At 36.3% G+C, this 14,879-nt stretch overlaps 1 protein-coding gene across 1 annotated transcript; it reads right to left on the bottom strand.

The window, feature by feature from the left end:
• Positions 1-5,011: 5,011 nt before the first annotated feature.
• Positions 5,012-9,814, bottom strand: LOC122511116. The gene is made up of 2 exons (XM_043626176.1): positions 9,153-9,814; positions 5,012-9,065 (listed from the first exon to the last, which is right to left on the bottom strand). Exons 1-2 carry the CDS (start codon positions 9,812-9,814, stop codon positions 5,012-5,014), a joined length of 4,716 nt encoding a protein of 1,571 aa, XP_043482111.1.
• Positions 9,815-14,879: the final 5,065 nt, after the last annotated feature.

The raw sequence follows: 14,879 nt of genomic DNA, 5'->3' as shown, positions 1-14,879 counted from the left end.
CAATATTAATCGCGAGTCAACAATAATACATGTGTTGACAATTAGTTTTTAATTTACTTTTTTAAATACAAATAAGTAACGAAATTTGATTGAGTTTAATGATTTGGAAAATATAATAATTGAACTTTAATTTGTAATTGAAAAAACTGCATTTTATTTTTTCGTAAACTTAGACGAGCTTCGCAAAGTTAACCTACACTAAAAATTCGCAGAAATACCCACACTTACCCTATATAAACTCATCGCAGGATTTCAATTACTTTTTGAAAGAATTCAATTATTCTCAATTTTTTTTAATAATAAAATTCTCTCTGAGAATTCAATTGTTTTCAAAAATAATAAAATTCTTCTATTATTTATGAAAATAATTCAATTTTCTAATTATTTTCATAAATAATAAAATTCTTTGCAATAATTCAATTATTTTCGTAAATATTAAAATTCTTCACAGGGATTCAATTGTTTTCATAAATTATAGAATTGTTTTTTGGAATTCAATTTTTTTCATTAAGAATAAAACTCATAGCAGAATTTCAATTATTTTTAATTCAATTCTAATCAAATTTCTCGAAAAATGCAATTATTCTTTAAAATATTATTAAAATTCGTCGAAAAAATTGAATTATTTAAAAAATTGTTTATAAAATTTGTGTCCTAATTTCAAATTATTTTTAAAAAACTTTCTGATTTCAATGATATTCAATATCTACTATTTCAATAAAATTTTCCAAAATGAAATCAATTTAAAAAAAATTTCTAATAAAATTGTACGCAAACATTTAATTATTTTTCTAAATAATAAAAATTCCACAAGAATTTAATTATTTACAAATTTCTTAAAAATTTCTTCGCAATAATTTAATTATTTTCAAACATAATAAATTTTTTTTATAGAAATTCAATTATTTTCATAAAAATAATTAAAAATTCTAGAAAATAATAATTGAATTGAAATGATGAAAATAATTTTAAAGAAGTTAGAGTAACAATATTCTTTTAAAATAAAAGTTTTATCGGTATCTTCATAATTTATAACAATACTTTAAAAAAAGTTGTTTAATTTCAAAAAAGTTTGAATTTGAAATTTTTAAATATCTTAATTATATAGTATAGTTAATTTTTTATTTATCAAGAGCTATTTTATAAATTAATAAAAATATAAGAAAAAAAACGTTTTTATCATTTTATAAAATAGCTCTTGATAATCAAAAAATAGGTTAGTAGTCACTTTTTCTAAAAAAAAATTTTTCCTAATCCTTTTTGTCTTAAAAAACGATTTCTAATGAATGTTTTGTAAAAAAATGTTTTTCTAACAAGTTTTGATTTTTAAAAAAAGTTTTTCTTAAAAGTTATTATGATTTCTCATATTTATTTTCCAAAAATTTTTAAAATTCCATAATTTTTATAAAAATTATAAAGTTGTGAAAAAAACTAAAATTAAGAAATAGAAACTATTTTGCATATTTTCTGTTTCTCAATAAGAATTCTGTTCAAAAAATTATAAAGTTTCTTTTTGAAAATGAAGAAAAAATGTTATAAAATTACTAATTTTTAACACAATTTGTTAACAAAATTTTGTTCTTCTTTGAAAAACAAAAATAATAATTTGCATCAATTTTATACCAAAATTTCCAGAATTCATTTATTTATAAAACACTTTTTTAGAAAATTTTAATTATATCTTTAGAAAAAAAAAATCTCTATAATTTCCATTTGTTAATTACGATTTTTAAATTTTAACTAGATTATTTTAAAACTTGCATAATTTCTATTTTTAATTATAATTTTTTAACGAAATCTCAAAAATATTTTTTTCAAAGAACTAAAGAAAAATTAGAAAATTACCTTTATTAGAAAAATAAATTTGTAGAAAGTGACCATTTATTAGAAGAAAAAAAAATAAGAAAATCACCTCAATTAGAAAAAAGCTTTTAGAAATCTACCTTTATCAGAAAAAAAATTTTAAGAAAATACGTTTTAAAAAAACTGCACTCCAACTAAAAAATAGTTTGTTATTACACGTGGGTGCTTGATTCTATTTTTACTGTACAAAAAGAATAAACAATAGAAAAGTTTAATATTAGGAGAGAAATTAATATTACTTCTCTATTTAAATTATTTTCATACTGTTGTAATATTAATGTAAGATGAAGAATAAAGATCCAAGAAATTGTGGATGACGCGCATGCGCCAATTCTCGGTATTCGCGCTTGCGCACCACGTCGTTGATCGTTTGCGCACCGCAACGACGTAGTGCGCAAGCGCGAATACCGAGAATTGACGCATGCGCGTCACGCCGCTGTTGATCGGCCAGCTGTCATAGTTTCAATTCCTAAGAAAATTTTTGTCTAACGATTTTTTTTTATCAAATTTAGAAATATACAATAGAATAATATTGATTTAGAAAGTAAATTAACCTTTCGAAAAATAAAAAAGTCGAGCATATAAAACTCAAAAAGGAAAAACAATTCCAATTTGAAGAAAAGCGAACCGACGAAACAAAGTTCTGAACGATTTATGAAGCTGATAAGCTCGTGAAACGATCTGCGAGTAAATAGAGTACAAACGAGAACACACGAAGGCCACGGGATTTGCAGTATAGTGGACATGAAAAAAATGCAGGCGAGTTAGAGAGAAAATGTATCGAATAGCCAAAAAAAGGAAAGAGAGAGTGAGACAGAAAGAGAGTGATGTGCAAGAGTGGGACTACATGTTTTGGAGGAGGGGGGAGTCGTATTATAAAAATCCACAAAATAACCGAGCAGGGCCATTAGCAATGCTCTTTTAACCCTCGCCATTCAACATTTGCCCTCGTGTTGCGTGTAAATTTTCCAGCGGCGCGGTCGCTCTCTGGCTACATTTTTCGTCGAGTGTGGCACTGCATATATGCCCGCGGGAGGGAGAGTATTTTCTCCCTCCTTGAAAGTTCAACCCCGCATATATATGAACACTATCTCTACACACTCTCTCCCACTCTCTCGATTTGCGCGGCTACCCATCACCCCCCCCCCCCCCACTGGTGGTAATCCGACTGGCTAGCCACTCGCGCCAACAAATACCCTCACCATAGCGGAACCACCACTGAGCACCCCTTTTCCACCCACAATTCCACCACTCACGCATACACAGAGTGCCCAAAAACTCACCCCCAGCCCCCTCACCTCTTTACTATTGGCAACCCCGCGCGCGCTTGACCCTCTCTCGGTGTGTGGTACACTCTGGTGAACCATCCCCAACACCCTGAACACCGCGAAGTGCGCACTGCTATATAGTTTATATACTATATACATATAGATACATGTATATGATTCACCGTATGTATGAAACCATATCGACGGGAAAATTTTTCTTTTTTTTTTCCACCCACCAACTTCCGGTGCAGCCATCGCAACAATTTACGATTCGTTATATCAGAGTTGAATGTCTAAAGATCGGGGGCTGATATACCGATCATATGCGTATTGTGATCGGTGCAGTTATCAGTTATTCTTTTTTCGCCATATTGGATCCGCCATTTTGAATTTTGAAAAACTGACCTCGAATTCGTAATTAGTCCTAAAAATGTTTTAGTTCCCATAGCGCTCGTTGTTCCAAGAGAAAAACTTTTGCAATAGTTTCAGAACTTAAACTCTCAGAACTTCCAACCTTAAACACTGAAGTTTTTAAGTTTGGAAGTTCTAAGAGTTTTATTTGTAAGAGTTTTAGTTGGAACGCTCCATATATATAGTGTAAGAGCTTCAATTCGTAAAGTTGACAGTTTTTAAATAGTTTCAATTTCCATGGTTGTAATTTTTAAGAGTTTAAGTTCCTGCGATTCAAAGTTCTATGAGTTTGAATTTGTAAGGTTGGAATATCTAAGAGTTTCAATATCTAAGGTTGGAAGTTCTAAGAGTTTATGTTCTGAAACTATTGTAAAAGTTCAAAGAGTATTCGTTTCTAAGGAAATAGAACTTCCATTCTTCAGGTATAAAACTAGAGTTTTATTGAGAACTGTAGGTTCTATGAGTCTTTGTATCCAGATTGATAATTCTTATATAATTTAAGTCCATACTTCTGTAGGTTCTAAAAAAAGCTTTTGTTTCTAAAGTAAAATTGAAAGTTCTAAGAGTTCTAGTATATCTAACACTCTAGGTTCTATGAGTTTTAGTTCGTAAGGCTTTAAGTTCTAAGAGTTTAAAAGTCTAAAGCTGAAATTTTTAAGAGTTTTCATTTCAAACATTGAGAAGACTAAACTCCAAAAAATTGGAAGTTTTTAGAGTCCCAGTTCTTATGATTGAAAGTTCTAAGAGTTTTATTATATAACGCTCCAGGTTCTAAGAGTTTTAGTTTATAAGGCTTCTAGTTCTAAGAGCATAAAAGTCTAAAGCTAAATTTTCTAATAGTTTCAGTTCTTAATGTTGAAAGTTCTAAGAGTATAAATTCCTAAGACTGTAAAAGTGATCAAGGAGTATTCGTTTCTAAGAATGAAAGTTCTGAAAAATTTATTTCTTATGATTCGTAATGTTTTGGGAATTTATTATGTGAATGCAAAGGGAGCGGTAATTAACACAAATAATTAAACACAGATTTTACACTTTACATATTACAACAAAATTGCACTTTATTTACTTATAATGCTTACAAAGGGTTAAGTGTTTTGGGTGTATTTGAATATAATTGGATTTGTAAAAGAGTTAAGTTTAAGCGTCGCGTCGGTTGATTTGTATTGAAAGATCTGTCACGCTTCGTCACGTCTGATCTTGTCAAAGGATATTTTTGTACTGTTTTGTGCCACCCGTAGTCGAGGTGTTGTCTATACCTGGACCCTTTCGGTGCATCTTGTCTCTGTACGTGGGTACTGTAAGTGCTAAAAATGTCCTTACTTGTACTGTCGCCTAAAGTATAGTAAGGTTCAGTAAGTTAGTATTATCTGTCTTGTCGAGTAGTTGTGTGTTACTTTTGTCGTATGTAATTTAATTTTTGGTGTGTCCGTAACATTCCCCCTCTTGTATATCTAGTATAGATATACATTTTAAGGTATCTCGAGGACACACAGTCGATTTACGGAACGTCGTAGTGTCCCAGTTGATGTATTAACATCCGCCACTCGGATTCTTCCGTCTCTCCCTGGGTGTACAGCTGATATGCGTCCTCGCCTCCACTGGTTGCGAGGGGCGTTCTCGTCCCAGATGACAACGAGATCTCCTATTTTTACTTCTGGTCGCTCTCGATGCCACTTTGCACGCCGGTTGATTGAAGGTAGGTACTCCTTGATCCAGCGTCGCCAAAATTGATTGGCAAGCCACTGAGAGTATCGCCACTGTCTGCGTAAGGCTTCACCATCTGAGGCCGTAAGCATACCTGGTCCTCGTCCTTGTCGTGCGGCTGCCGGTTTTAGTCCCAGGAAGTCATTTGGTGTGAGACTTCGGTTGTCTCCTGGGTCGTCTGACACGTAGGTAAGTGGTCTGTTGTTGATTGCGTATTCGGCTTCGGCAAAGAGTGTCTGTAGTACTTCTTCTCTCGGTGCCCGTTCTTTCAGGGAAACATTCAGTGCCCTTTTTACTGAACCGATGAGTCGTTCCCAGCAGCCTCCCATGTGAGGACTCCCGGGTGGTATGAAGTGCCAGTCGATTTTCTCCATTGCAGCTTCTTTTAAAATTTCTTCTTTGTCCAGATTGAGAACTGCTTTCCTCAGTTCTTCGCAGGCGCCGTGAAAATTTGTCCCGTTGTCCGAATATATGCGCTGCGGTTTGCCGCGACGGGCCATCATCCGTCGCAAAGCCATAATCATTGAGTCGGTGTCAAGCGAGGCAGCTATTTCCAAGTGAATAGCCCTAATTGTCAGACATGTAAATAAGACTCCGTATCTTTTCTCATGCCTTCGTCCTATGGTAACTTGCATGGGGCCGAAGTAGTCTACTCCGGTGTCAGTGAATGCCACTACGTTGTCTTGCAGTCGGGGAGTTGGTAGTGGTGCCATCATGGGAGCTACTGGTTTTGCTCGTCTGTGTTTACAAAGCAAGCAGTCATTCCAGGATCGTCGTACTGCTGTGCGTATACTCGTTATCCAGTAGTTTTGTCTAAGGTCGTTTACGACACGCTCTCTTCCGTGATGTCCAGCTTTTCGGTGGTGTTGTAAGATCAGTAATCGTACAATATGGTTTCGTCCATCCAATATTATTGGTTGGAATCCAGATCCGTCTTTGCTTACTCGTCCATTCATCCGTATTAGTCCGTCCTTAAACACAGGTGAAAGTGAGACAATTTTTGAACTCGGTGGTACTTCTCTTTTGGTCTGTAGAAGGTTCCACTCATTTGGAAATGATTCCTTTTGGGATTGACGAAGTACTTGTTCTTCTGCTCGTTGAATCTCTGATCCCGTTAGTTCCCATGAATTCCCTGTAGTCTTCTTTTTTCTACAGCGTTCGATGAATCGTAGTATCCAGGCACAAACTCGCGTGATCTTCTGTATTGACGAGTACTTGCTGCAGTCCAGTAGGCATTGTTCCACTTGTGTCGTAAAGCAGAATTCTTTTCGCATTTCTTTCTTGATTTCGTCGGACTGTCTGTCCGGCATTTTTTGTACAGGCCACTCTGTCTCTTCTAGTTTTAAGAAACTAGGTCCTTGAAACCAACGACTGGTCTGTTTTAGAGGTTCTTGATTCTTGCTTCTGGTTGCGTCGTCTGCTATGTTTTGTTCCGTCGGAATCCATCGCCACTCGTTTGTCGAAGTAACATCTAGAATCTCCGCGATTCTATGAGCAACAAATGGTTGATATTTTCGTGCGTCGGATCGTATCCATCCCAAGACCGTCTGTGAGTCAGACCAGAATACGACCCGATCCAGTTGTGTCTTGTGTTCTTGTCTGATGAACGTCGAAAGTCGGGCTGCCATTACCGCACTTTGTAGCTCCAGTCTTGGTACGGTCAGTATTTTTATTGGTGCTACTCTTGATTTTGACGTGACTAAAGTGATGTGGATTCCGTGGTCCCCCTCTAGTCTGAGATATGTGGCTGCAGCGAAGGCTTGGGTGCTGGCATCACAAAATATGTGAAGTTGCACATTCTTAAGTTTTCCAATACCACCGACGTAATAACGTGGTATTTTTATTTCGTCAATTTTCTTCAGGTCCTTTAACCAGTCATTCCATATTTTAGAAATCTCGGGTGATACTTCTTCGTCCCAGTGAGTTCCTTCTTTCCAAATCTCTTGAAGAAGTATCTTTGCTCGAATCGTTAGTGGTGAAAGGAAGCCGAATGGGTCGTAAACTGACATTACGACTTGTAATATCTTTCTCTTAGTCGGTGACTTTACTTCCGTCGTCAGTTGTTTATCCAGTTTAGGGAATTGTGTACAGAAGTGGAAACTGTCTGTTTCCGGTGACCAGTGTACTCCGAGTATTCTGGTATTGTTTTCGTCCGTCAGTGTGACGCCTTTTCCCGTAGGTGCTAGGATGCTTGGATCAATTGCCGCTCGTACTTCCGACGAGCTCGTCATGATGTTGTGCATTTCGAATCCTCCTTTGCGATGTACGAGTATAACTTCGTCGAGCATCCTCGTGGCTTCTTCTTCGGTGTCTACGCTGATGAGGAAGTCGTCCACGTAGTGATTGTCGATGATGGCTTCACACGCTTCTGGGTACATTTCCTTAAACTGTTCCGCGTTGCGATTTTTCACTTCTAGTGCAACGTATGGAGAAGAGATAGCTCCAAAGATCATAACAACCATTTCCAAAGTACATATTTCCTTTGTTTTTTCGTCACGCCACAGGAGACGTTGACTTCCGCAGTCTTCTTTCCTGATGCGTACCTGATGGAACATCTCGCGAAGGTCTCCACATATAGCGATTCTTTTTTCCCTAAATTTGAACAGTAGTCCTGGTAAAGAGCTAAGGAGATCTGCTCCCTTCAGTAGCCGGTCGTTTAAGCTAAGTCCATAGCTTTTCGCAGCTGCATCGAGGACCATGCGAAGTTTCTTTGGTTTTTGTGGGTTGTATGCTGCGAAGTGTGGTAGGTACCACGTCCGGTCCGTTTCGTTTCGCGCCTCGTCGTCGGTGAGTTTACGCGCGTATCCTTTTTTTATGTAAGCTTGCATATTTTCACTATATTTTTCTTTAAATATTGGGTCGCGCGCCATCTTTCTTTCAATTGATAAGAGTCGTCGCAAAGCGTTCTCGCGGCTCTCCGGTAAAACTTCTTGGTCCGTTTTCCAGAGCAAACCTACTTCCCAGCGGTCGTTCACACGTCTCAGGGTTTTGTCGATTATTTCCTTGGCTCTTTGCTCTTCTACTGAGCTTAAGGATTTTTTTACTGGTGAGACGCCGAACGATTCTGTTGTCCAAAATTCGCGAATCTGTTCGTTGATTTCTTCGTCGTTTCCTTTCTGTCTGATAAGAAAGGCGAAATCCTTATCTACTCGTTCATTGTTGTCGGGTCCGTGAACCATCCAACCAAGCGGTGTCAATGTTGCAAATGGTGTTCCCACTTTCCCAGTTATTTGTTGGATAACCTTTTTGACGTGCAAGTTATCCTCGCCGATCATAATGGTCGGTGTAGCGTTATCCAGATCGTGGATGTCCACGTCCTTTAAATATGGCCACTTTTCTACATCGACTGTCATTGACTGACCTGGCATTTTCATTTTTGTCGTGCGAGCATTTTTTATCGTATAGGTCTTTCCCGTAGTCCCGCGAATCTCGAGGCTGACTTGTCTTGACTCGCGATCTTCGTTGGTACTGTCGTCATACCATGAAGTGATCAGAGGTCGTTTTGGTCCTTTTAATCCAAGTTGATTGGCGATGTCATCGGATATCAGGGAGACCGTTGCACCCCCGTCGAGTAGTGCATAAGTGTCAATTTCGCGGTCAGGTCCTTTCAATGTTACTGGCAGAATGCGAAGGTATACACGTTTCGCGTTCTTTCTCGTACAGTTAACACGTTCCGCGTCGTTTTCCGTGTCTGGTTCCGTCTTCTCCGCTGATTTTTCCGCTTGTCTTTCGAGAAAATCGTTGTGAAGGGTGGGGTGATGTCTTCGCGTACAACCAGGCTTGTCACATGTTGGTTGTTTGCATAATTTGATGCTATGACTAGGCGATAAACAGCCAAAGCATATACGTTTTTTCCTTACTCATGCCCATCTATCGTCGACCGACAACTTAAGATAATTGAAGCACGCACTTGTCTGGTGCGAAGTTTTATTACAGAAGTGGCATTTTCTTTTCTTTTCGTCGATGTTTTCCTCGCGACACGATAAAACACGTTTTTCGCTTTTTTCCTTTTCCGGTGGTAGCGGTTGGTATATCGCGCTCGCGGCTTCTGCCTCTTCAGATATCCAGCTCGCGAAACTGAGTAAATTTGTGCCGCTGTGGTCCTTTGCGGCCCTTTTACCCCAGTTCATTTTAATTGTCGCGGGTAATTTGTTAACTAGTTGTCGAATGAGAATTGGGTTTGATAAGTAAGCAGGTTGATCGAGAGATTCGACTGTCGCTACTAAGTTAGTCACGTTTTCAGCAAATCTTATCATTGTTAAAGGTTTGTCTTCCTTAACGCTCGCTGTGTTCGTCGCTTTGTTCATTAAATCCTCGATTATGTGGTCAGCTCGCCCGAAACGCCGTCTTAAAACGTCTATTACGCGCTCCACGTTCGTCGTCATTATTAGAGCTCTAACCGCGTCCAAAGCATCTCCTTGCAAACATTTTTGCAACCGTAGCATATTTTCCGCCGACGAAAACCCACACGCTTCCGTCGTTTGGTAAAATATTCTTTCGAATAGGATCCAATCGGCCGTGGATCCTTTGAAAGTCGGTAAGTCTTTTCCGATGGCTTGTCGAGCCATATATTTGTCTCGCGTATGTGGTACGATTACGTTCGGCGGTTCGCGATTGTCTACTCGCTTGTCGTCTTTACGTCTTTGGTCACCGTATTGAACCAACTTTACGTCGTCTTTGTTCACGTTTTGTTTGTTTAGCCAGTTCGTAACCTTTGAGCGTTTTGAACTCGCTGTTTTTACTGAGTATTCGCTAAATTGCTAGCCGTTGACCGAGATTCCGCGTTTTCATTTAATTTTGCTTCTGCCAGACGCGCCCGCAATTCAATTATTTGTTTCTCGTGGTTAGCTTGTGCTCGCGCGATTTCGGCTTCTCTTTCAGCCTGTTTACGGTCGATTATTGCAAGTTCTTCTTGCCGTTTCAATTCAATTTCTAATTTTTGTCGTGCTATAACACTCGCGTTTGACGTTCGCGAATTAATTGACGACGCGTTTGAAGACATTTTACTTGAAATTCCGCCACTAACCGTTTTTTGTCGCGATGTAACTTCGACGTGTTTGTTTAACATATGATCATACCGTAAGGGTGGTGCACCCTTATTTGCTCTAGAGCTGCGGCGTAGTTCCGTTTCTCCTGGCGTCAGAGTCTTATCGTGGTTGGGGTCAGTCTCGCCCCTCTCACTCCTTGCGGTAGAATGCATAGATCCTGGCATAGTAACGCTATGTCTCACTCACTCACAGTCACTCACAGTCTATCTCTGTCTGAGGTCTCTTTGGGCACAGTTTGTCTACCACTACACACACACACACACAACGTACGTGTACCTGACACTTCAGGTATGGTCCCACGCACTAAGCACTGTCTGTACTGTACGTCCGTGCACTGCCGCGTTTGTGTTAGTCACTACACCACTTCAACTACAGGCACTTTTCTGTCCTTGTCTCTATCCTAGCTTACCGACGCTTGGCTTGACTGACGCTTGGTATGGCGTCCTTTACTTTCACACATAAACTCGTCTATTTTCACACGCGTGTTCTCACATGTAATGTCTTTACACATGTCACAGTCTCGCACGTGGTGGATCCATCGCGATAGGATCCGGCTCGAAGGACCAATGTTTTGGGAATTTATTATGTGAATGCAAAGGGAGCGGTAATTAACACAAATAATTAAACACAGATTTTACACTTTACATATTACAACAAAATTGCACTTTATTTACTTATAATGCTTACAAAGGGTTAAGTGTTTTGGGTGTATTTGAATATAATTGGATTTGTAAAAGAGTTAAGTTTAAGCGTCGCGTCGGTTGATTTGTATTGAAAGATCTGTCACGCTTCGTCACGTCTGATCTTGTCAAAGGATATTTTTGTACTGTTTTGTGCCACCCGTAGTCGAGGTGTTGTCTATACCTGGACCCTTTCGGTGCATCTTGTCTCTGTACGTGGGTACTGTAAGTGCTAAAAATGTCCTTACTTGTACTGTCGCCTAAAGTATAGTAAGGTTCAGTAAGTTAGTATTATCTGTCTTGTCGAGTAGTTGTGTGTTACTTTTGTCGTATGTAATTTAATTTTTGGTGTGTCCGTAACACGTAAGTTCTAAGAGTCTTAGTTAAAACATTGACAGTTCTAAATATTTTTTAGTTAAAGTACCTAAAATTTTTTTGAAGCCTTTTTATATTATTAAAGTTCTGAGTTCTAAGAGTTTAAGTTCGTAAAGTTCGAAGTTCGAATAATTTTAGTTTTTAAGACTTTAAGTTCTCAGAGTGTCAGTTTCAATTGTTGGAAATTCAAAGAGTTTACTTTCAAAGGTCTAAATTCTAGAAAAGTCTATGTTCCTATATTTGACAGTTCTATGAGTTTAAGTTCTTAATACTTTAAGAGTTTTAAGTTAAGAGTTTTAAGTTTAAGAGTTTAAATTTAAGAGTTTAAGATGAGGAGTTTAAATTCCTACACGGAAAAAATAAATTCTGTAAGAATTCCTGAATTTGTTCCATAATTGAGGATTTGTGCAAAGTTCCAGAAATTTTTAGAAATTCAATGTAAGTATATCTGAATCGTTCCGAACTAATTACGAAACGGTTTTTGTGAGACTTTCAAAATCAGCATTGAAAAAAATTCCTGGAGAAATACAGGACTGGTCTATAATATTATCGAAATTTTGTCGTAGAAATTATATTTCTTCTAAAATAGTATTTACAAGCGTCTAATCAAGGAGAACTCCAGTTTAAATTTCATAATAATTCCCGAACTTCATCGAAAGAAAAGATGTGCCGACCTCGTTTCTCACAAGCGCTGAATAAAAGTAAAGTCTAGTATATAAGAGACTTCCCAGGTCCCTACAACCAGCGTGCGATTCAATGCGTCGTGTATTTGCGTTTATTTGTGTATAAATTATGTGTGCGTTAGAATATATGTAGGTAGCTATAAGTGTATTATGTATGTATGTATGTGTGTGTATCATCCTCAACCAATCACAGTTCGCCTTGCTTGACGAATGTCGATCAAGTATATACGCGTATACACAACTTCTTTTTTTTATTTTCTTTGCTACGGAATTGTTCCGGAACTATTCTGTAGCCCTTATAAGAGCTTCTTCATATATGAAGCGACCCTCTGAATTTCTCCCGAACTCATCGGAAGTTCTACCGTCCAGACTATCTGAAATACTCAGCCGCTACATTTCGTAAAAACTATCACATAAATACCGAGTTCTTACCATACAATTCCTGAATATCTATTTTGAAAGTTCGACATTTCTTCCAAATAACAGCTCTATAATAATTACCGACTTTTGCTCATATCCTCAATTTCGGAACGAATTGAGGAACTATTTCCGAATTATTTTTTTCCGTGTAAGATATTTAAGTTCTAAGAGTTTGAGTTTCTAAGGATATAAATTCTCAAATGTTTTATTTTTCATGCTATTAGTTCTAAGAGTTTTAGAATCCAGAATGTGGAAGTATTTTAATATACTTTGAGTTAAGATGAAAGTTTTAAAGATTCGTTCTAAAAGTTCCAAATTCTAAGAGGTTCAGTCTTATTTTGATTTTTAGTTTCTGAGACTCTAAAAGTTATATATATTTTTTTTAGTTCTTAAATTTGTAAATTCAAAGAGTTTTAGTTCAAGTTCAAAGTTTCAATTATTAAAGTTTTTAAAACTGGTTCTTTCCTTAAAGCTCTTCATGTTCTAAGAGTTTAAATTTAAGTTCTATGCGTTTTATGATTCTTAGTTTTAAAAATTCTACTTAAATTCGAATTAATCTATAATGAAACGAATTGAATTGAAACTAAATAAAATGAATTTAATTGAAATGAATTAAAATGAAACGAATTGAAATAAAATAAATAGAATTGAATCTAAATAAAATATGAATTGAAAAAAAAACGAATTGAATTGAATCTAAATAAAATGAATTGATTTTAAATTAATTGAAATGAATTAAAATGATTCTAATTGAAATAAAATGAAGTGAAATAAATCGAATTGAATTGAAATGAAATGAATTGAAAAACGATAATTGAATTGAATCTAAATAAAATGAATTGATTTAAAATTAATTAAAATTAATTAAAATGAAACGAATTTACTTGAAAACAATTCAAATAAAACAAATTGAATTGTAATGAATTGAAAAACGAATTGAATTGAATCTAAATAAAATAAATTGATTTAAAATTAATTAATTTAATTAATTAACTTACACTCTTTAAAATTAATTAATTTAATTAATTAACTTACACTCTTTAAAATTAATTAAAATGAAACGAATTGAAATAAAATAAAGTGAAATAAACGAATTGAAATTAAATAAATTGAAAAAAACAAATGAAAATGATCTGAAAAATCGAATTGAAATGAACTAAAAATGAATTAAATTGCAATGCATCGAAATATGCAGAAATAAAAAGAAATAAATAAAAATTAAACGAAATGAGAAGAAATAAATTGAAAATAAATTTGTTTCCGGCTAGAAATAATGTTTAATTATATTGTATATTACAATAAATTCCTTTCCAATTATATATATTTATTCGAAGCTACAAATACAAAGTAGGTTGCGGACGAACAATAGAAGTGACTCTTTTATTTTTTTTTTGTTGGACACATCTCTTTTGTTCTATATGTATATATAAGCTAAATAGAGGATTATTGAAAAGCTCAATCAGAAAGGTAGTCGATTAGTCCTTAATCAACTTTTTTTTTATCATCTGAGGATTTCGAGTTTCTCTCTTATAAAGCACGTCGTTTCGAAAATTAATGAAATCCTGCAGATCGAAGCGTGTAGGTAATAGCAGCCGACAACGATTACGATCACTGAGGGAAAGTCGATCGACGTGGTTGGTCATATGAGGTACACAGTACGTTGGTAAAAGGGTTGGGGGGTATTAACTAAAAACCAAGCCGTCGAGCCACTCGGTTCCCAACGTACACTGCACTTGGTCAAGCCAACCTATATTAGAGTACGTGTATATATGTATACGTATACTGTACGGGAGAAAAAGAGGGTTTGGAAATGTATGTGTGTGTGTGTGTGTGTGCGAAAGTGTTGGTGATGGTGCAGAAGGAGAGAGAGGGTAGAGGTCGAGAGACGTGACAGGTCCTGCATGGACCTCGTTTCGACATACGGACGATGGGAGAGAGAAAGAGCGTGTGTTCACTGTATACACGAGACCAAACACACGCTGCTGGAAAATGCCCATCCTGTCCATCATCCCCCTTCGTAGCGTTGGCGTCGGTGGTAACCGAGCGTCCGGTTCATTCGACTCTTTCTCTCTCTCTCTCTCTCTCTTTTACTCTCTGGAATGCATGCGAAACATCATACGATCGTTCTTGAAATGCTTTTTCATCCAGGAAAATCGGTCAGCTCGTTTACTGCTATTCAAAATGTCCGAGTATCTAGGAAAAGTAGAGGAGACACTCTTTTTTTTGAGCCTCGATAAATTATTACTCATTTTGTACATATTCTATTCTTTTTTTCATTATTTTTTTGGAAAGTAGGTTTCTTTTATCATGCGGTGTAAAATGATCTTTTAAATGATGTAAAGTGGTGTCAAATGATGTAAAATGATCTTTTAGTAAATTAAAAAATCATTTTACATCATTTTCTACCATTGTATTATTATTTTATTC

The sequence above is a fragment of the Leptopilina heterotoma genome, unplaced genomic scaffold (genome assembly GCF_015476425.1).
Source record: "Leptopilina heterotoma isolate Lh14 unplaced genomic scaffold, ASM1547642v1 Lhet_80, whole genome shotgun sequence".
NCBI classification, from domain to species: Eukaryota; Metazoa; Arthropoda; class Insecta; order Hymenoptera; family Figitidae; genus Leptopilina; species Leptopilina heterotoma.
The sequence above is the reverse complement of the archived record's forward strand: the minus strand, read 5'-3'. Positions and strand labels throughout refer to the sequence as shown.